General features: G+C 44.3%; 1 protein-coding gene across 1 annotated transcript in view; it reads right to left on the bottom strand.

The window, feature by feature from the left end:
- LOC131240471 (imidazole glycerol phosphate synthase hisHF, chloroplastic) overlaps positions 1-13,951 on the bottom strand; it is a 34,785-nt gene extending 20,834 nt beyond the window's left edge. Inside the window, exons 1-4 of the mRNA XM_058238721.1 lie at positions 13,715-13,951; positions 13,549-13,631; positions 11,891-11,985; positions 11,302-11,405 (exon numbers count right to left, since the gene is read on the bottom strand). Of these exons, the coding sequence (XP_058094704.1) occupies positions 11,302-11,405; positions 11,891-11,985; positions 13,549-13,631; positions 13,715-13,910 (478 nt within the window). The 5' untranslated portion in view covers positions 13,911-13,951. The remainder of the gene's footprint in view (positions 1-11,301; positions 11,406-11,890; positions 11,986-13,548; positions 13,632-13,714) is intronic.
- Between the last annotated feature and the right edge of the window lie 7,074 nt (positions 13,952-21,025).

Below are 21,025 nucleotides of genomic sequence, written 5' to 3'. Positions count from 1 at the left end.
TGTTTGGTTGCCACTTAAAAATGATTTCATCTCGTTTTTGTTAACAGAAATGTCTTAGGGTGTGTTTGTTTACACCAAATAATACTGACTAATCATGAAATATCATGAAGTTTCATGATATTTCATGTAACCAAACACACCCTTAGAGATCATCATTTATATTAATTATGGGTTATCAAGATTGTTTCCAATCCTTACCAAAATCTCTAATACATAGTTACTTTTAACTAATGAGATTAACTCATTTTTAAGTGGAAATGGGACCTGAGGTTATTGCAGTTGCATGCTCTGAGAGTGCTTTCAGATTGCCTAAGGGCCTGTTTGATTTTTGAAGTAAATGGGAATTACCTGGTAGATAAGTAATAATTACTAACCAGGGAATTACCCATTGACGGCGTAGCTTTTTGGCGTTAAAATCGAGGATGGCTGCCAAATGAATATAGGGCCCACTGTGATGTACGTGATGTATCAACACCGTTCATCCTATACGTCAGCCTCATTTAGGCCATGAACCCGAAAATGAGGCAGATCCAAAGCTCCAGTGGACCACACCACAGGAAACAGTGGAAATTTAATGTTTTCCGTATAAAAAATTTTGTGGCCCTTAGAAATTTTGGCTGAAGCTAATATTTGTGTTTACCCCTTATCAATGTTTTTATGACCTCATGAACAGGTTAGATGACAAATAAACATTAATGTGGGCCCAATAAACAAAATAACTTTTAATGGCGGACGTTTAAGGCCATTGTTTCCTGTGATATGGGCCACTTGAGCATTGCATTTGTCTCAATTTTGGACTTAGGCCCTAAAATCTTCTGATAAAACAGATGGACGGTGTGGATATGTCATGCACATCACAGTGGGGTCCACAAATGCAAGTCAACTTTTTCGGACCAATTTTTGAGGCGAAAATGCATTTGAAATTTCAAACAGGGGAAAAGGTAATAATTACCTTTTTCAAGGGTATTTCCCTATTCCCTCAAAATCAAACAGGCCCTAAGGAAAACTTGCCTCATCCTACATCTAGCATCGCATAAAATATTCTCAGTATGTTAGTGCCTATTATAACCTCAATTTGATGTCATCTACTAAGTTTGCTGACAATGGGCTTGTCATGGCCCTATTTTGAAACTTTCATGACTTCAACATTGCCACAGTCGCACACTTAGGTAGGACAACCCGTTCAGCATTGTGAACCCTCTTACACAACTAATCAGATTTGACTGTTGAGAACTCATGCCCTTATCCTCCTCATTTAATGCAGACCTATCATGACCAAACCACGAAAAGAGAACCTCAGAGAGCCCTGAAGACCTTAATTTTGGGGGAAAAACACATGCATTTCCAAGTGCCATAACTTGGCATTTGGATTTTGTTGTTGCAGTTTTCCGATGGACCCTCCTTGGACCCTTGAACACCTGCACATAAGAAACAAAAAACGAAAGGAAGACCCTGACTAACACAGGGGACCCTCCGATGCCAAAGTCAGGGATCCGGGTCTTTGTGGAAATGGTTCAAAGGAAAAGAGTCACCAGTCTTTTTAGGTTTATGAGTTGCGTACCTCTCACCGTCTAGGGGCTCCCCTATTTATACGAGAGAGAAGATCACACGAGCGGAAGATCTTCTCTGTTAGAGGGAAGATCACACCATCAGAGATCTTTCCGTTTAGAGCTCCTGATACGCCGGAAATCTCCCTTAGATCATGGATGTCCGAGATCTCTGGGATCCTGACCTTGACTCCCGACATCTTCGGGAGAGATCTTCGGGCCGCTTGCTTTGGATAAGGTCAAACTTTAGTCAGTAACCGATAAGTCCATCCGACCCTTAGGCAAGATCGGATGGTTGAGGCAGATGACGCCTCAGAGGCAGGTAGTACCGAGCTATCAGTAGGTCGGTATTATCCCGATGTTAATTGGCTTGTGATGTCCTTGTGATCGTTGATCCCAGCGGCCATTGGCTTCCTTTGCTGATATTAACAGTTCTTATTAGGTTGTTGTTCCGGGAAGTTCGTCGAAGGTCATGCCGACCTATGGTCGTGCCAACCTATGATTGGGCCGACCTATGGTCGTGCCAACCTATGATTGGGCCGACCTATTTTATGATCGGCCTTTCCCAGCTAGTAGTTCTCTTTCGGGTAGTTCGGCCCATTGGTTTATAGTGTTTATATTGGTTGTTGGTTTGACCTCTTTTCATGGACCACCCTATTTTTCCCATAACAATAAGCCCCCCCTACTTTCGAGTCGGTTATACAGACTCGAAAAGTAGGTCGAAAGCTATAAGTTTGAACTATTTCGCCATGAATGCTAAGTATAGCGACAGGCACAAGAGTCGAGGTGCACCAGTAATCATGTATGGTGTAGTTAAGGCGGCATGTCGTGGCTCGAGGCCATGAGGACTGTCAGGCTGTCTTTTCAGTACCCGCCCAACGAGAGAGTGATGCGTGGCCATTTCTTGGTAACAGGATTGAGCGATGAACCAGGTCGCGCCACATGTCGAGGTGGGGTAGTTAAAGGGGTGTCGTACAGGGTTCGCATTAATGAGGGCATTTGATTGCCACCACATGGCTCCCCTATATAAGGAGAACCCTAATGCTTTCAAAGACCCATTTGCATCTCCTCCCCCTTTTAGTCGTCTTCCTTAGCTTGCGAAGGAGGTTCCCGACGACTAAACTTTGTGACATTGCCAGTGGTCGGGCAACATTTTTTCGCCGATGAGCTCTGTTGTTTGACTCACCTCCTCCCTTTCTTCGTTTTTTCTTTCTTAGCACCATTTCCCAACAATTGTTGGGCTAAATGCCATGTCGGATTTACCAAGCTCAAGGGAGGGGGTTTCCGGCAGTGACAATGGGTCAATTAGCCTTCACCAGATGTCAAACCCACCGTCGCCATTGGTGATGAGCACTGGAAACATCCCTGGCAGAGCAACCAATTAAGGTTGAGCGTAACCCGCCTGTTGATGGGGACATAGGCGAATCTGCAAGGGAGAATGAGGAGGAGAAGGGTCCCGTGAGGTCGTCCCTCCATGAGGCAGACCTATCTCGGATTAGAAAGGGGTACCATATACCCGAGTCGATTGAGCTCCGAGTCCCCTCGCCAGACGAGCTACCAACTCATCCTCCAGAGGGAGCAGTTGCCATCTTTCAGGTCACCTTAGTTTTAGTAGTTGTAACTTTTCCTTAACAGTATGGAAGTAAGAAACAAACTGCAAGATTTTCATTACGCTAACTTGAACGTGATTAATACATAATAAACTATGAATCAGTTCTTCAAGGATGATAGATCTTGAGATGCTCGGCGTTCCAGGGGTGAGGTAAGAGCTGACCTTCGAGATCTTCAAGATGGTACGATCCAGGTCGGCTTGTACTTGTTACCATGTAAGGTCCTTCCCAGTTGGGGCCCAAGGTTCCCGAGCCAAGCTCCGTAGTGTTTTGGAAAGTTCTTCGAAGGATTAAGTCCTCGGCTCGGAACCTCCCAGCCTTTACTCTGCCATTATAGAAAATTGCCACTTGCTGTTGTCAGATGGCAGTTCGGATCCGAGCTTGTTCCCTTCTTTCTTCGAGAAGGTCGAGATCCAGAGCCATCAGCTCGGAGTTATGCTGCTCGTCGAATGACTTAGTCCAAGCTATTGGTAGTCCAATTTCTACTAGGGTAACGGCTTCGGCCCCGTAGGCTAAGGAAAAGGAGTTCCCCCAATGGTTGTCCGGGTTGTAGTTCGGTATGCACAAAGAACATTGGGGAGTTCTTCTGCCCATGCTCCCTTAGCCTTCTCGAGCTTGGTCCGGAGATGGTATTTGATGATCTTGTTGACTACTTCAACCTGCCCATTAGCCTGCGGATGTCGTGGCGAAGAGTATACATTCTGGAACTCGATATTTTCGCACATTCCTCGGAACTGCTTGTTCTCAAACTGCTTCCCGTTGTTTGAGACGATCGTGCGGGAAATACCAAACCTGCATATAATATTCTTCCACATAAAGTTTGTTATCTTTTGCTCGGTTATTTTTGCCAGAGGCTCGACTTTGGCCCACTTCGTAAAGTAGTCAACTGCAACCACAGCAAATTTAGTCTGGCCTTTGCCAGTCAGGAGGGGACCGATGATGTCGATCCCCCATTGGGCAAATGGCCATGGTCCGGCCATGGGGGTCAGTTCTTCAGGAGGCTGTCGAGGTATATTTGAGAAGCGGTGGCATTTATCACACTTCTGGATGTATTGCCGAGCATCGGCCTGAATGGTCGGCCAATGGTACCCCTGTCAAATGACCTTATGTGCTAAGGCCCGGTTTTCGGAGTGGTTTCCGCAAATACCCTCATGGGTTTCCCTTAGAACATACTTTGCTTCATCTGATCAGAAGCATCTAAGATAAGGGAGATAGAATCCTCTCTTGTACAAGATGACATTGACCATGGCATAGCGTGCCACCCTGGTTCGCAGCTTACGTGCTTCCGCTCGATCTTCTGGTAGCTTATCTTGCTTGAGGAAATCAATGATCGGATCCATCCAAGTTGACTCCGAGTTTACCGGGAGAACTGTGGCAAGGTCGGATTCGCTAATGCTCGATTTGGTAAGGAATTCGATCGGAACTGATCTCGGGATATCATCTTCATCCATTGTGGCTAACTTTGCTAGCATATCAGCTTTGTAGTCGTTTGCTCGAGGGATCAAGGTGACGTTGCAATTCTGGAATTTGCCGATTATTTTTTTTGCTTTCCGTAGATATGCTTTCATGCGTTCCTTCTCGGCTTGATATTCCTCAGCTATTTGATTGACGACCAATTAAGAATCGCTAAAAACTTCAAGGTGTAGGGCTCCCATGGTGGCTGCTAACCTAAGTCCAACGAGCAATGCTTCATATTCCGCTACATTGTTGGAGGCTTGGAATCCAAATCCTAAGACATATTGCATGCATATGCGATCTGGAGTCTCTAGGACTATCCTGGCCCCACTGGCTTTAGAGTTGGATGAACCATCAACATATAACGTCCATCTGGGTAGGTCAGGATCAACCTGGGAATCGGACATTTGGTCGGGCGGAATGCTTAGAACAAGTTCTAACCTGAGTAGTTCGGCCTGAACGTTCAGGTCGGCTTCTTGTTTGAGCGCTGGAGTAAGCTCGATGATAAAGTCAGCCACTGCCTGACCTTTAATAGTTATTCGGGGTTGATACTTGATGTTGAATTCACTTAGTTCGATCACCCACTTGGTCAACCTTCCCGAAGCTTTGGGCTTTTGTCGTACTTGGCGAAGAGGTTGATCTGTCAGAACAATGATGGTGCGGGCTTGGAAGTACGATCGCAATGGTCGAGAGGAGATGACCAGTGCTAACGCCAATTTTTCTAGGTCTGGGTATCTTATTTCGGCTGAGACCAGGACCTTGCTCACATAGTATACTGGAAGTTACTTTCCTTTATGCTCCCTGATCAAGGCCGATCTGATTGCTGCATCTGAGACAGCCAGATACAACAGCAGCAATTCTCCTTGTTCGGGTTTGGTGAGCAATGGTGGCGATCCCAGGTACCGCTTGAGCTCTTGAAAGGCCTTTTCGCATTCCTCTATCCAGTCTACAAGCTGCTTCCCTTTCAACTATTTGAAGAAGGGGAGGCATTTGTCCGTAGCTCGGGATACGAAGCGATTGAGAGTAGCGATCCTTCCTGTAAGTTGTTGGATATCTTTAGTCGTTCATGGCTAATCCATGTCAAGTAGAGCTTTGATCTTTTCGGGGTTTCCTTCGATTCCTCGTTAACTGACCAAGAAGCCGAGAAATTTTCCAGAGCTAACCTCGAAGGCGCATTTGTTTGGGTTCAACTTCATCTGATATTTGCGAAAAATGAGGAACATTTCCTCGAGATCAGATGTATGATCTGTGGCTTTGATGCTCTTGACGAGCATATCGACGACGCAGATCGGGCGAACATCTTGTTGATGAGCCGTTGATAAGTGGCTCCGGCATTTTTCAAACCAAATGGCATAACTCGATAACAGTAAAGGCCTTTATCCGTGACAAAGGTCGTTTTTTACTTATCATGTGGATGCATTGCAATTTGATTATAGCCGGAATAGGTGTCTGTAAAACTTAGTAGCTCGTGGCCAGCAGTACCATCGACAAGCTGATTAATTCGAGGAAGAGGAAACTATCTTTGGGACAAGCTTTGTTCAGGTCAGTGTAGTCAACACAGACCCACAATTTCCCATTGGACTTTTTAACTAACACAATGTTGGCTATCTAGTCCGGATAGTAAACTTCTTTGATGAACCTAGCTTTAAGGAGCTTGTCGACTTCCTCGCCGATCACTGCATATCGCTCGGGGCTGAGCGGCCTTCGTTTCTGTCAAATTGGTCGGTGATCGGGGTCGACATTCAGACGATGTACGATGATTTTTGGGTCGATGTCGGGCATATCTTCGTGGGACCTTGCGAAGACGTCTGCGTAACGTTGAAGGAGGTTGATAATCCTGTCCCGCAGCGAGGACGTTAGGGACGACCCAATCTAAACCATTCTAGACGGATCGGAATAGTTGAGTGGGACGGGAATGAGGTCCTCCATAGGACAACCTCTTTCTCCAGTATCTTCTCGGGGGTCTAGAGATACGATGGTCATTGTCTGATGCGAAGCCCTTAGCGCCATCGTGTAGCACTGCCGAGCTTCAAGTTGATCTCCCTTGACCAATCCGATGCCTTGCTTAGTCGGGAACTTCATTGCTAAGTGGTAGGTCAAGACCACAACTCGTAGGGCATTGAGGGATGGTCGACTAAGGATCGCATTGTAGACAGACGGACAGTCCACCACCAAAAAGTCGATCATCGTGATTATCTGGTTTTTTCCGTCTCCGGCGATAAGCAAGAGCTGTATTGACCCTTCAGGTATGACTTTGACACCTGAGAAACCGAGCAAAAGAGTTTTGACTGGTCGAAGTCTAGACCAACTCCCATCTTGCCAAATGCCTGCGCGAAAAGGATGCCAGTTGATGATCTGGTAACCATGAGAATTCGGAATACCTTGCGGTTGGCTATAGTCATTGTAACCACAAGAGCATCGTCGTGCGGGTGGTGGATTCCTCAGGCATCCTCTTCGGTGAAGTTTAGGTTGCAGGTCTCTACTTTTTGTTCTTTCGAAGGTCTGCTAACAGTAAGGATTTCTCATTCCGAGTCAAATTGTCCAATGCTCCTTGCGTGGGCTGTCCAAGCTCGGTTCGAATCTCCTCCACCTCCATGACCTCCGAAGATGGTACGGATCACACCAGTTGGCTCATTGTTGATGGGTTGCTCATCTTTTAAGGCAACCCGATCTCCTTAGTGACTGACGTATTCCCTAAGGTGCCCACTACGAATGAGTGCTTCGATCTCTTGCTTGAGGTCGAAATAGTCACTGGTCGAATGGTCGTGATCCCGATGGAAGATGCAATACTTATTTTTACTCCTTTTATTAGGATCGGATTTTAATTTGTTCGGCCACTTGAGGATACGCTTATCCTGAATAGGGGTGTACATCGAGTCGAGCTGGCCTCAGCTCGACTCGGCTCGGCCACTAGCTGACCTCAGCTTGAACTCGGCTCGCCTTGGTCCTCAAGCCTGACTGGCCAGCTCAGCTTGGTTCGGTCAGCAGCTCGAGCCAGTTCGAGCCAAGTTCAAGCCAAGATCGAGCCGAGTTTGCCATTGCAACATTTTCACAAACACCTGGACTGCACCTTCAAAATCTCACTATATTTGAGACGGCAACAATGGTTTTACAGGTATTTTATCAAACACCTAAGCAACATAAAAATCAAGAAAAAAAAGGGTGTTGGTTTCATATACATACCTTCCTTGCCACCAGCCACACTTCTTTGATGCATTTCATCAAACACTTGATCAACATCAATATCAAAATAACCAAGTCACCGAACTGGTTCGATCCGAGTTCGATTCGAGCTGGGTTCGATCCGAGTTGAGTCGAGCTGGGGCCAGCTCGAACTCATTTTCGAGCTCATAAAATCAGCTCGACTCGGCTCGAACTCAGCTTCGAACCGAGTCAAATCGAGCTCTTTCAAGTCGAGTCAAGCGAGCTAACCAAGCTAGCTCGGTTCATGTACACCTCTAATCCTGAATCTCCATCAAGACTTGTTCGGGCGTCTTGTTAAGAGGAGTATACGTCTTGAATTTGTTGTTAGGTCGTTTGCTCGGATGTTGATTATCTTGCGATCGGTCGTCCTTCTTTTTCTTGTTCCCACTGGCCGAACTGGGTTCTACTTTCAATAGCTCGTCTTTGCCCACCAATCCTTTGCTCTGGTTGGCCTTTCGTAGAGTGGAGCTTCCTCGGCATTGGAATATTTTTACGACTTGTTCAGTAGGTCGGCCGTCGTTGTTGGTGGGTTTTTATCCAGCGAGAAGAGAAACTTGGGGTCCCTTAATCCTCCCATGATCACAATCAGAGCAAGTTCTTCAAAGTGTTTCTGCACTTGCATTGCTTCAAGGTTGAAGCACTTAATGTAGTCTTTTTCAACAATTCTCCTTCTTTTTGGATGACGTGGAGAGGGAGTGAAGCTGGTTTAAGCCTTTTCTTTCCCCCGATGAAGTTCGTGATGAAAATTTGTCCGAATTGGGAGAATAAGCTAATGGAATTCGGCTTCAACTGCTTGAACCACAGTCGGGCAGCTCTGCTTAAGGTCAGGGAGAATGCTCGGCACATCAACGCAAAGGATGCATTGTGGAGTTCCATCCAAAGTCTGAAGGATTCTGGATGTTCAAACGGGTCGGTAGCCCCCGATAAGGGGGTGATTTGCAGCATTCGGAACCTGTCTGGCAGAGGTATTTAGAACATGTCTGGCAAACGCGCCTGCATAATGTCAGCAGTGAACGGAGGCTTGGTCTCCTCCATTATCGCTTCCATTGGAGTTGGGGCGTTTGTGCGGTAGGCTTGTCGCATGTCTCCTATCTGTCCTCGCAAGCCCTTGAGCTCGGCTTCTCATGGTTCACCGCTCTCGATTGTAGCTTCGACCGGAACCTTGCCACGCTTCTTTCGATCCAGCTCATGGCGTAAGTCGGAAGCGGGCAAGGCTGCAATCCCAGAAACATGAGAAGTGGCCAGCCTGGTCGAACCAAGCTACCGACTTCTCAGGGAGCCGGCAAGTGTATTAGAAGGCTGAGGGGGTTGTGGCCCATTTGCTCGTCTTCCTAAGCGGCCCACTGCATCTGCTAAGGTCTTTGTACTTCCTGGCCCAATTGTTCCAATAACTGTCTCATGGAGTTCATATTATTGTTCAGCATTTCGATCCGCTGCTCAATGGAGTTCAACCGTCCTCATCAGTTGCAAGACCGCTGAGCCTGCCTCGTAGGACCGGAGTCAGCATGCTGTTGGGAGGTGGAATCTTGATGACTATCAGGCTGCTCTAGCGGCGTAAGGTCAGGTGCAACAGGGGAGACTCGGGTTTTCTTCTTCCCTCTATCCATCACAGTCCTTCTGGTAAAGTAGGGAATGGCTTTACTATCGTTTCCCACAGACAGTGCCAAACTGTTGATGAAGTTTTCCAATGGACCCTTGAACACCTGCACATAAGAAACAAAAGACGAAAAGAAGACCTTGACTAACACAGGGGACCCTCCGATGTTAAAGTCAGAGATCCGGGTCTTTGTGGAAATGGTTCAAAGGAAAAGAGTCACCGGTCATTTTAGGTTTATGAGTTGTGTATCTTTCACCATCTAAGGGCTCCCCTATTTATATGAGGGAAGATCACACGAGCGAAAGATCTTCTCTGTTAGAGGGAAGATCACACGAGCGAAAGATCTTCTCTGTTAGAGGGAAGATCACATCGTCGGAGATCTTTCCTGTTTAGGCTCCTAATACGCCAAAGATCTCCCTTAGATCATGGATGTCCGAGACCTCCGGAATCCTAACCTTATCTCCTAAGATCTTCGGCTCGTTTGCTTTGCATAAGGTCAAACGTTAGTTAGAAACTGATAAGTCCATCCGACCCTTAGGCAAGATTGGATGGTTGAGGCAGATGACGCCTCGGAGGCAGGTAGTACCGAACTATCAGTAGGTCGATATCATCCCGATGTTGATTGGCTCGTGATGTCCTTGTAATCGTCGATCCCAGCGGCCATCGGCTTCCTTTACCGAGCCTAACAGTCCTTATTAGGTTGTTGTTCCAGGGTCGTACCAACCTATGATTGGACCGACCTATCTTATGGTCGGCCTTTCCCAGCTAGCAATTCTCTTTCGGGCAGTTCAGCCGTTTATGCTAGTCGTTGGTTTGACCTCTTTTCGCCGACCACCCTATTTTTCCCATAACAGATTTCATCAAGTTCACAGTCATTTCATTCAATACTGCTAGAGATTCTCTGGTGCCAAAATGGTAATTGCATGTCTCTTTCAGCAATAAAATAAAACTACATTTATGCGAGCTAACCCAAAAAATGGCCTACTTTAGGCCATTAGACTTGGACAACCAAATTCAAAACATGAAAACAAACGGTTTATGTAATTTCCCAATAATGCAAAGTATGAAACCATCAAAGCATTTTAATGTTCTACATATTCATGCCACTACTTGTAATCCAAGCCAACCACGTTGAATATGGTATCTTCAACAGGCCTCTAACCAACCATGTCATTCAAATTACACAAGTTTTTCCAACATATTAGTCCCCTCTCCTGACTATTGGAGTAATACACAAATATTTGAAGCTCATGCACCTCTATTAGGAGCACAAATGCCACCGACATTCGAGTAGGGCTGCCTAGTGCCTAGTGCAAAGGAACAATGTCCGCTAAAAGAAGAGAAAAGAAAAGAAAAGAAAAGGTCATGAATTGTTGTCACATGGATTACCAAGTATAAAGACTTGGCTTGATTGGATAAATCAGTATTATACAAGAAAATGATTCTGGGGATCCTGCAACCATATCCATTGTTGGTTGTAGCCTGGGGGGACCAAAACAATAAAACGAAGATAAAAATCTAATCCCGTATAAAAATGAGCTCTAAACTTATTTACAAGTGTCTAATGGAACTTTAAGGAAGTGCATTAAGATTCATCAATGCAGTGTTATTCCAGAAAGGTGCCATGAAGATTGGAGCGGTAGCAAGCATGGATGCATGCCTTAAATAAGGCAAGATCATCCATATTCATGAAACAAAGATGAAGTACACTCAAGAGTTTACAAGTGATCATATATATTACCATGCTTATCGCAGTTATCAAATAGGTAGGCAGCAGGCTCACTGCCAGAAATGCAATGAAAAACAAAACAAAACAAAACAAAACAAAACAAAAAAAACACCAGAGAGAGAGAGAGAGAGAGAGAGAGAGAAGGCATTGAACATTGACCTGGCCCATTCTCCTCACTAGATTCAAAAAGCAGCTGAAGCCCAAGACAAATGCCTAAAAAGGGGCGATCTCTTTCTATGTATGCACAAAGTGCTTCGGCCATCCTGCAAAAGGTGCATTTGTAAGAAACTCCAACAATCTATGGAGACAATCAAACATCAGTTATTATATCAGTAAACACAAAATGCAAAAATTATAAAGGACTCAGCTGTTAACTATCATATATTGAGCTTCATAAACCAATACCTTTCTGCCCTGATAAGCATAACTCCACTTCATCTTAACCTTGGCAATAAAGTTAACTCCTATTCATTTTCTCACAATGCACTAGTAGTAGTGAGAAAGTCAACTCACTTGTTGTGACCCATATTAAAGCATGTATAAAGATAATCATGTTACAAACAAGGGTAAACCGAGTGTTAATTAGTAGTAACTGAAAAGGCCTTTCTTATGCAAGTCTGTCACACAAATCAACAACTTAACGGTATCTCATATGAATTTCATGTGTCAAAAAATTCAAACTATTAGACAAGCATTTACTCCTACGGGGCATGAACCATGCACGAAAAACACTTTGCAGAATACTTACCCATTCTGATTCAGCACATCCATTGCTGCTGCAAAAGCCCCAACCCCAGGAAAAATAAGACAACTTGCATTGACAATGTCTTCCGGTTTTTGCACCTACAAAGGGTGGCATAAGTCAATATAAATGACTAAATACAACATTCTCGACTGTCCATTTTCGGAGCAATAGATCAAATGGTTAGCATCATCTAGCCAAAGTGCTTCTATAGAGTCATAAGAAACACTGAAATGAACCATTGAATAGACATTTCAGGATGATGATTCAAACTGTTTTGTTTCTCCACTAAATCCTGCCTGTCCATTTTCCATGCTATTAACCATATGGTTAGGGTCGGCCATCTGATTGGTATGATTTTTGCACCATGGCCTGCACCTGGTGGTATGAGTTAATGGGGGGTTTGGATCGATGACTGGCCATCCCATTTGACAATTAAAAGCTTGGGGAATGTTTCTAACATCTTCATTGAGGTACTAGATACATGGACTTTAATAAATATGCTTTGCCATGGCACACTAAGAAATGGTGGAAAGGATTTCTCGACTAGTATCAGTCATCACCATGTAATAAATGGCAGAAACTATATTTTTGTATGTAGTGTTGAGTGCATAGCAAGGGGACGAGCGTCACCCCTGCAATTGCGCTTTTCCGCTCGTGTAACTTATGGTGTATTTAATGAATTGATTTCCTTCTCAAAAAAAAAAAGAGCGAACTCTTTGTTAATGTGATGTGGCAAACAATGGTCAGGCCAAAAGGTTGTGTGGTACTGTTCTAGATTTCAGTTTGTACAAGTGAGCCCATTGTTTTGTAAGCCCCACTGTGGAGTGTGGATGCTGAGGTGGCCAATGCACCAAAAATCAGCACAGAACATGGTGCATCCAAGGTAGTTGGTTCAGATCTAGCTCTAGTTGCACCAGAAACTTCAAAATCCCTTAAAACGAATATGCAGACAAAGAAATATATATATATATATATATATATAGAGAGAGAGAGAGAGAGAGAGAGAGAAACAATCGACTGCGGGTAGTACCCAGCAGCCTGCCAGTCTATAACCAGCATCTCACATTTTCCCTCTCTTCTACTGAAGAAATAAAAGCTTGGGAAATGCTTCTCAACTGCCCATTGGTGCACCCTCTTGTCCCCTTTCTATGCACTCAACACTACATAAAAATCTACTTTCCACCAATCAACTGTGACAACCCATCAACCATGCATGTGGCATACATGCACACCAATCTAAACCGTCCAAACAGTGGGATCCATTTTTGCACGGAGTTCAGACTGCCTGCACGATCCAAACCATTGAACTGCAAATGGGTTTCTAGAAAGGCAACTTCAACAGTCCAAATTCAACGTGTAGCAATCGAACAGCTAAGATCGACGGGTCGATGTGATCAGTGGTCAATGCTCGATGCACAATGAGGTCCACAATCCGCACGGGCAGATTCCTGTACATGCATGCCATGTGTGCAGTGAATGGGTCAACAAAAGCTAGTGACTTTGTGGTGAACGCGCAGCGTATTCTAGCTCTGTGCGATGAATTTATTTGAGAAACATCAGTTGATGCCTATCTACATGGGAGTTTCATTCAATTCATGAGAGTGAAAAAAGAAATTCTTGAAAAATTAAAAATCCGAAGATTTCTAGAAGCAAAGGCTCACGTCTTTGATGTCGTATCCGAGAAATCGAATTGCATTCCTCACGCTTCGAACATTTCCAGCACCGTAATCGAGCAGAGTAACCACTGCATAAAAGAAAAAAGAAAAAAAATTGAATTTTGATATTAAAAAACAATGATGAAAAATGAGAATTTCGATTTGCTTTTACCGGAATCTCTGTTGGCGGAAGCGCGGACAGAAAAATGCATGGATTTGACATTTCTAGGGCTTCTATGGAGGGGAGAAGGAGAAGGACGAAAGTGGGAGATTCTTCCATGGGAAAAGAGCGCCGTCTCCATACTTACAGTGGCTTCGGATTCGCTCGCTCTCTTCCGTCTATATAAGAGAGAGTAGCCTTTTTGCATATCAACTCCTTCTATTTAGCATATTTATAAATAGCCCCTGAATGTTGTAAAGGTTCTCTCATTTAGGGGGCCGCTTGAAAGATAGACAACTGAAAGATAGACAATTGATTCGAAAAACATTGTCATGAAATAGAGCAGAGAGAAATTGGAGAATATATATCAAGAACGAGGGTTGTCTATAATTCACAAGTTTAATGATTGAAAAAATCTCCAGGAAGGCCCTCAGACGTAAGAAATGGAACACATGTTAGATATCTAAACAGAGAACTGTACGTGAGATCCGGGCCGTTCATCAGGTGGGGTGCACTTTCAATGTGCCACGGACCAAAAATAATGTTGGTAAGATCATTGGGGAGTTAAAACTTGGAAGGAAAATTGTTGACTATGAAATGAAGTTACAGTAGTTAAAATCGAATGTGCACAACTCCATTGAATTACAATCTTATGGCTATGGTCCCTGCGTAATGTGTTGTATTTTAAAACGATTTTTAATATAAATGTCTTTCAAATTTTATTTATTAAAAAAAAAAATCTTATTTTTCTATTTGTAAAAGGTGTTTTGTTTTTATAGTACCGTTGGTGCCAAAAAACAGGTTCACCCTCTTCCATCCTACCACCCGCAAAAAGGAGAGACAGAGGAGACCCTAGCTATAGCCGGGGGACCCTCCGATGCTAAAGTCAGTAATAGGACTGTGTGGGAAGGGTTTTGAGAATAGTTTTCTGCGTACCTTGAGCTTGGAGTTCTCTTGTATTTATATGAATGCGAGGGTCCCATCGTGCAGGGATTCTTCTCCTGATATCTTGTAGATTTGATTTCAATCCGTTTTTGGTTTCCATCCAATCCCGAGATCCTCGAGATCGAGGATCCTTTTACAAGATTTTCGGGACAGTGTTTTCATTCACGTCGTCTTTTCTCTGCTCAATCCAATCCTAATTGACTCCAATAATGAGTTAGTCTGGGCCAGCATTATAGATCGATTTTGCTCACCATCTGTCGGACGAGATGGAGCCGATCCGTAATCGACATTCTCTCTTATTCCGATAACCGACCTAATTGGGTCAGTTTTATGGTCGGTCAGGTGGCTTCTAAGCTTCAGGCCTTAATCGGTCTTTTAGATGTCGTTGTCTCGCCTTCCGAGTCAACTTCATACATCTTATGTACTTTGCCTTTGGCTCGTGACTTTATAAGTCTCGATTGAGGTCTATTCCCGATAATCCGAGCTAAGTCTCTCCTTGGGGCATTTAGTTCTTTTGCCTCCGTAAGGCTTATTGCCTCAGAATCCCGGGTCGTGTCAGTAGAGTTGGTCCATTCCATAATTGGGTCTCCGGACTTATCATATTTTCCCCCAACAGTAAGCCCCCTTACTCCTTGCGTCAACTGTGTTGATGGTAAGGAGTAAAGAGTTTTGGGTCGGCTCAGACCGGAGACCGATATTATGATAGAGCATTTAATGTTCACAGGAGTTGCGTGTCGTCCTGAACATGAGTCGATTCGTTGATCGAGGCCACACGCGCGAGAAGCCGTCAGAGCGCTTTGTCGGCTAATGAGCTTTGGACGCGTGGCGGAGGCAGCGTCTCCGTCAGTCGGTGTGCGCCACGTGTCGGGCGAGGGAGTCGAAACGATCGTAGATTCGACTCCTCCTTAAATGCCCTTGCCACGTGGCAAGGTTATATAAGGAGGAACGGGATGCCCCTTTCTCATTTTCACGCGCGCCCTCTTCTCTTCCCATTTCCGTTTTCACTGTCCTCCTATTTTTTGCCATTTTCGTTCTCCTTCTTTGATTTTCGCTTCCACGCTCGCCCTTTTTCCAGTCTGTATCAATATCTCCAGTGAGTTTCAAACTCTCTCCCTCCCTTTCTTTTTGAATTTCAATGGCAATGCACGGTTCCCAAAGCCCCCGGGAGGGAGCTTCCGGTGACGAGGGCGAAGCGAGACATTTCTGGAATGTCTTGGAATTGCCCTCGCTGCTGGCGGAGATGGCCATTGGTGCCAATGAGGCCTTTCAATACTCGAAAAGGGCAAATGGGTCTTCGGTGGAGCGCCCTGCTTCAGTGAGTCTCTCTTAACGAGAGGTGTCACTGTCGACTGCCCCTGTGTAACGTCTCGAAAAAAAATCCGTACAAGGACCCGAGTACCACCTCGGGCAAAAATCACCCAGGACTAAAACCTTTAGAAATTAGGTTAATATTAGCAAGTGCTAAACTAGAGTACTTGTGAAATTAGCACTAATCACTTTAAATATAATCTATAAGACCCAAACCGTGCAGTATCATTGACGCTACATTACCCTGAAATCTAGAATTCATCCCTAAACCCGGTTGCTCTCGGGAGCACACCGAAACTCTGTATCGGACCTAGACCGCACGTCGAAAGTTCGATGACTGCAAAACTATACAGTTACGACCGTATTACTGGACTTGACAACCCCCTCGGAAATCAAGTCTTAATTGTGTATGGAAATGCACAACTTGAGCCCGGAGCAAAGTGTGTAAGAAACGTGAATATCTTTAGAAATGAAATCTGAATTTAAGTAATTTGAGTCGTGTCGCTTGCAAGCCATATATAAAGATTCAGACCATCAGAATCTGACCCAAATACACCCTCGAATCAGGAGAAATTACCCGTACATGGCCATGTACTTGTGGCCCTGATCGAGTGACCGTGACCATTGAATTGAAACTGGTCCGCCACGGTCGATCTGCAAACCCATTCGGAGCGAAAACTCAGCCTGACCTAGATCCAATGTCAAGGAGCTTAAGTCCGACCGCATGTGGAAAAGGGGCCACCAGAAGTACTCCGATAGGCTGAAACAAACGCGCTTTGAATATAACCTAAGTATATCTTGGCCCTAGGGCTAATTCCATCAGTTCTGGGCCTATATAAGGGCCTCAAACCCTCTCTCTAATATTCTATACGAATTCTAAAACCCTAAGAAAGAGAGTAGAGGAAAAGGAAAGGAAAGAGAGAGAAAGTGAGAGAGTGAGTTAGAGATTCCTGCTGGGATTCGATCCCATTGCTCCTCGGGTTTAACTGCCGCTTCTACATCGCTATTCCGGCGATTTCGACTCTGTACTTATGTAAGAAAACCTAACCTTAACCTGTTATAGGGTTTCAAACATTATAAGTAATGGAATAGTTAACCTATTTCATACTGTAGGTTGTCAATCCGCTGTTGACAAAGGCTAAGTGTCTAAAACGAATCCGTTACGCGTTTACCGACGTAAGGTGTGGACTATAAATGTTTAGGTTATGGTTTTCAAAGCTTTCATGTCAGTTAATGATTTATGACTGACTTAAATTGCTACCACATGCTTAGATACGATGTTTCCCGCACTTTACATATATATATGACCTATGTTGAATATAGTGTATTCCTTGTATTTGTTGATATGACTGAATGAATATAGAATTACGATTAGTAGTTGTTATGATGGATGTTTGGTAATACATGATCGTTGTATGTGTTGCTACTCCCATGTGAAAGGATTTGCTATAATATACGTTTTAAATAAATTAATCTATGTATGTGATATGTGTAGTGTAAGTGTTTGATAAAATGCCTGTATGAGGAAATGCTTATTTAAATGTTTGAAATGATAGTATTGAGTTAAGATTCTCAATCCCCTTCTCTATAACTATAGTTTCCTTTATGTAACCTATCTTTTTACTATGTGATTTATGGAAGCAATGTCTAGGTAAGATAACATGTGTACTATGTGTTTCATGAAATGCTTAAGTGCTTGAAATGGTTGAACTGCGGTGTAATGCTGCTATGCATATCATATGTGATATATAAACTGCAACTGAGTGTGATTGGGACTATGACTTAGTCCAGGCAATCGTTATCAGATCTCGATTACATGGCTGAGGTTGTTTTAGCCACACAAGACGCGTTCGATGAACCCGAGTTGTACTTTAGTTGTCGGCAGTGGTTAGGCCACACGGAGTGCTTGCAAACTTCATGTCAATCAGCTTGAGGTGCGCTCGTACTAGTCGAGCTCGTCAAGTAACCCGATTGACTCAATGTATATTCACCATATATGAATGTTACTGCTTGAATCTGAGATACCAAACTCACCAGTGAAAACCCCTTTAACCTTGGTACCTAGATCCGCTAAGACTCATGAGCCGGACATAGTGGTATAGGACATCGTGGTCGAGCTGTCGGCCTACGTTGGGGTGACGAGCCTCCCCGTAGTGACCAGTGAGCAACCCAAACTCATGAGCCGAATACGGTGGTATGAGACACTGTATTCGAGCTATCGGCCTACACTGATAAGGTGACGAGCCCTTTGTAGTGACCTCGAGCATATTCTAAGACCGCGTAGAGGCGACGAGCCTTTATGTAGCAACCAAAGTATATACTGGGCCTACACTAATAAGGTGACGAGCCCTTTGTAGTGACCTAGAACTGCAACATCGTATGAGATTTGCTAGGACTGACAACCCTAAAATGGATCATTGTTTGGGAATTGATATAAGGGAGGTACCTTATGTCACGCCCCGAACTCGAAAACCGGGCTCACAAAATTCTCGATCACCGAATCCGGCACCGACAGCCTCCGTAGTACCCCATTATCGGCTCCTGGCACCCATACGCAAGATTCCGATCCTGAGATCCTACGAGGAGGATTTCAAACATGATTTGATACGTAATTAGCATAGCCATAAGTATACCCAGATCACAAAGGCAACATTAACATCATATATCCACTAATAGAAACTTTGAATACAATACTTAAAGGGAAGAATACATATATCAAAATAAAATCGAAGCTACATAAGACCGCTGCATACTCCAAGCTCCACACTGCTGCAACTTAACATCACCTGCACGCATCTATCGTGCATAAGCTTATAAAAAGCTTAGAGGGTAGTGTAAGTGTGTGCATGAGGTAAGTGTCAAGTATTCAATACAATGCCATAAGCCTAAAATACCAGAAATACTGGTAATCCATAAATTGTAAAATATCGGAATAAGCAGAAATACTGACAAGATCATAAATTATCAGAGTAAGCAGTAATACTGACAAGATCATAAATTATCAAAGTAAGCAAAAATACTGGCAAAATCATAAATCATACGATAATAGATTAATAAAAAATACTGGTAAGTCCATGAGTCATACAATATCAAAGTACGCAATACAGATCAACTATGCAAATGAGAAGTCATAAAGAGTCAAATATCAATGTCGAGAATGCAATGTAATGTACAATTCCTTATGTGTTCACAAATACATCAATCATATCTAGAAAATGCAGAAACACAGTAGCCCAAAATGTCATATGCCGCGGATGTAATACAATATGCGGTGCGAATGGAATGATTATGCTGGAGTATGAAGTCGGGATGATAGTACGTAGTATCGCAGGCTATGGGATCCATCACAAGAGACTTCTATCCAAACCAATCCCATACCTAAATTTGGATAGTCAGACTCAATATGGTAAACTCCTAATCTCAGGTTAGTCGCGCGCCCCAACCGAAATTCTGGCCATTGCGAAGGTACACATAATGAATAGTTGCGCACCACCAGCCCGAGTGGATAGTGAATGAATGAATGAATGAGTATGCAACTCCTACTCAATAAGTCCATATATCAGTACGGTTCATCTCTAGGATCATCACTGGGGTTTAGTACACTCCAAATGGCACATCCGCTCTCCTAGCCGCATAGTCCAAGTGAGCGTAAGAAACCTCACTATCCGCCTGGCCAATAGTCCGCCAATACCTATCCGGCACGTCGATAGCGGACTCATTCACAAGCTGGTCAAACTCAGCTTAGCAATACCCCCTACTCTCGGGCGGGTAAGGCCACACCCCCTCCCAACCGACCACGACACAGTGGGAGACGCGGCCTCCTGGTATTCGGCACTCAAGCGCTCATGTATCCACTCAGTCTCGAAGTTGGGGCATCTCCTGGCCGCGGAGGTTTAGGAATTTTCACCAAAGGACATTTATGACACCCGTATACTAGAACCAAACATTTTTGGTGTCCCATCTGACCATCCAAGATATGTCTATGGAGGATACGGCCCTGATGTTGCTAGGGCGTACAGTAATCACAACACATAATGTAAGATGCATGAGTCATACAATCCAGTCATGCATCAATCCTGCGCATACCATGCGCTCATGTGAGATAACCTCCGCCTATCAGGGAGCCTCATAACTTGCCTAATGTCATATGCAATGGTCAACCACATCTCATAACAAGCATGCAGATGATGCGTATGGGCATGTATCATGATGCTATGCTGTCACATGCTCATAATGGGTATCAATAAATGGCATCAGAAATCGACCTCGACAATGTGGACATTTAACCAACATTGCCCCCAAGGAATGACCCACATAGAGCTAAACATATAATGGGCCCACCACTTCACGCAAAGGCCTAATATACAACACAATGGGCCTTGCTCAAGGGTCACATATACACAACAGGTGGGCCCTACTCATAGGCCTCAAATACATGACATGCGGACCCTATACATGGGTCTTGAATACATCAAACGGGCCATGCATCATGGGCTTAATACATATCACAATGGGCCTTGCCCATAGGCCACGAATAAATCACAATGGCCTTACCCATGGGCTATGAATACATCACAATGGCCTCAATTACGAATCGCATATACATCACATAGGTCTCGACAATTGTAACCGACACTCGGAATCGGCCTCGATGCTCAGCCTCGACAAATCGGAATCGGTCTCAATACGCGACCTCGACAAATCGGAATCGGTCTCGACACGCGGCCTCGACAATCGGAATCGGTCTCAATACGCGACCTCGACAATCAAAATCGGTCTCGATATGTGGCCTCGACAATCGGAATCGACCTATATAATCGGTATCGATTGAGGATTGGCTTAACTAGGCCTAGGGGAAGGTCATGATGTAGGCATTTAGCCATCATTACCCATCAATGTGGACATTCAACCAATATTGCTCCTAAGCAGTGGTCCACATAGAGTCAAACATAAGGTGGGCCCAAGTATCCAATACATGGGCCTCAAATAGTCATCACAGGTGGGCCTTACACATCACGATGGGTCGATACATTGGGCCGCACCATTTGGGCCTAATATACACATCACGGT

This window comes from Magnolia sinica, chromosome 3 (assembly GCF_029962835.1).
Source record: "Magnolia sinica isolate HGM2019 chromosome 3, MsV1, whole genome shotgun sequence".
Lineage (NCBI taxonomy): Eukaryota > Viridiplantae > Streptophyta > Magnoliopsida > Magnoliales > Magnoliaceae > Magnolia > Magnolia sinica.
Note: the sequence above shows the minus strand (reverse complement) of the source record. Positions and strands in the feature narration are given on the sequence as shown.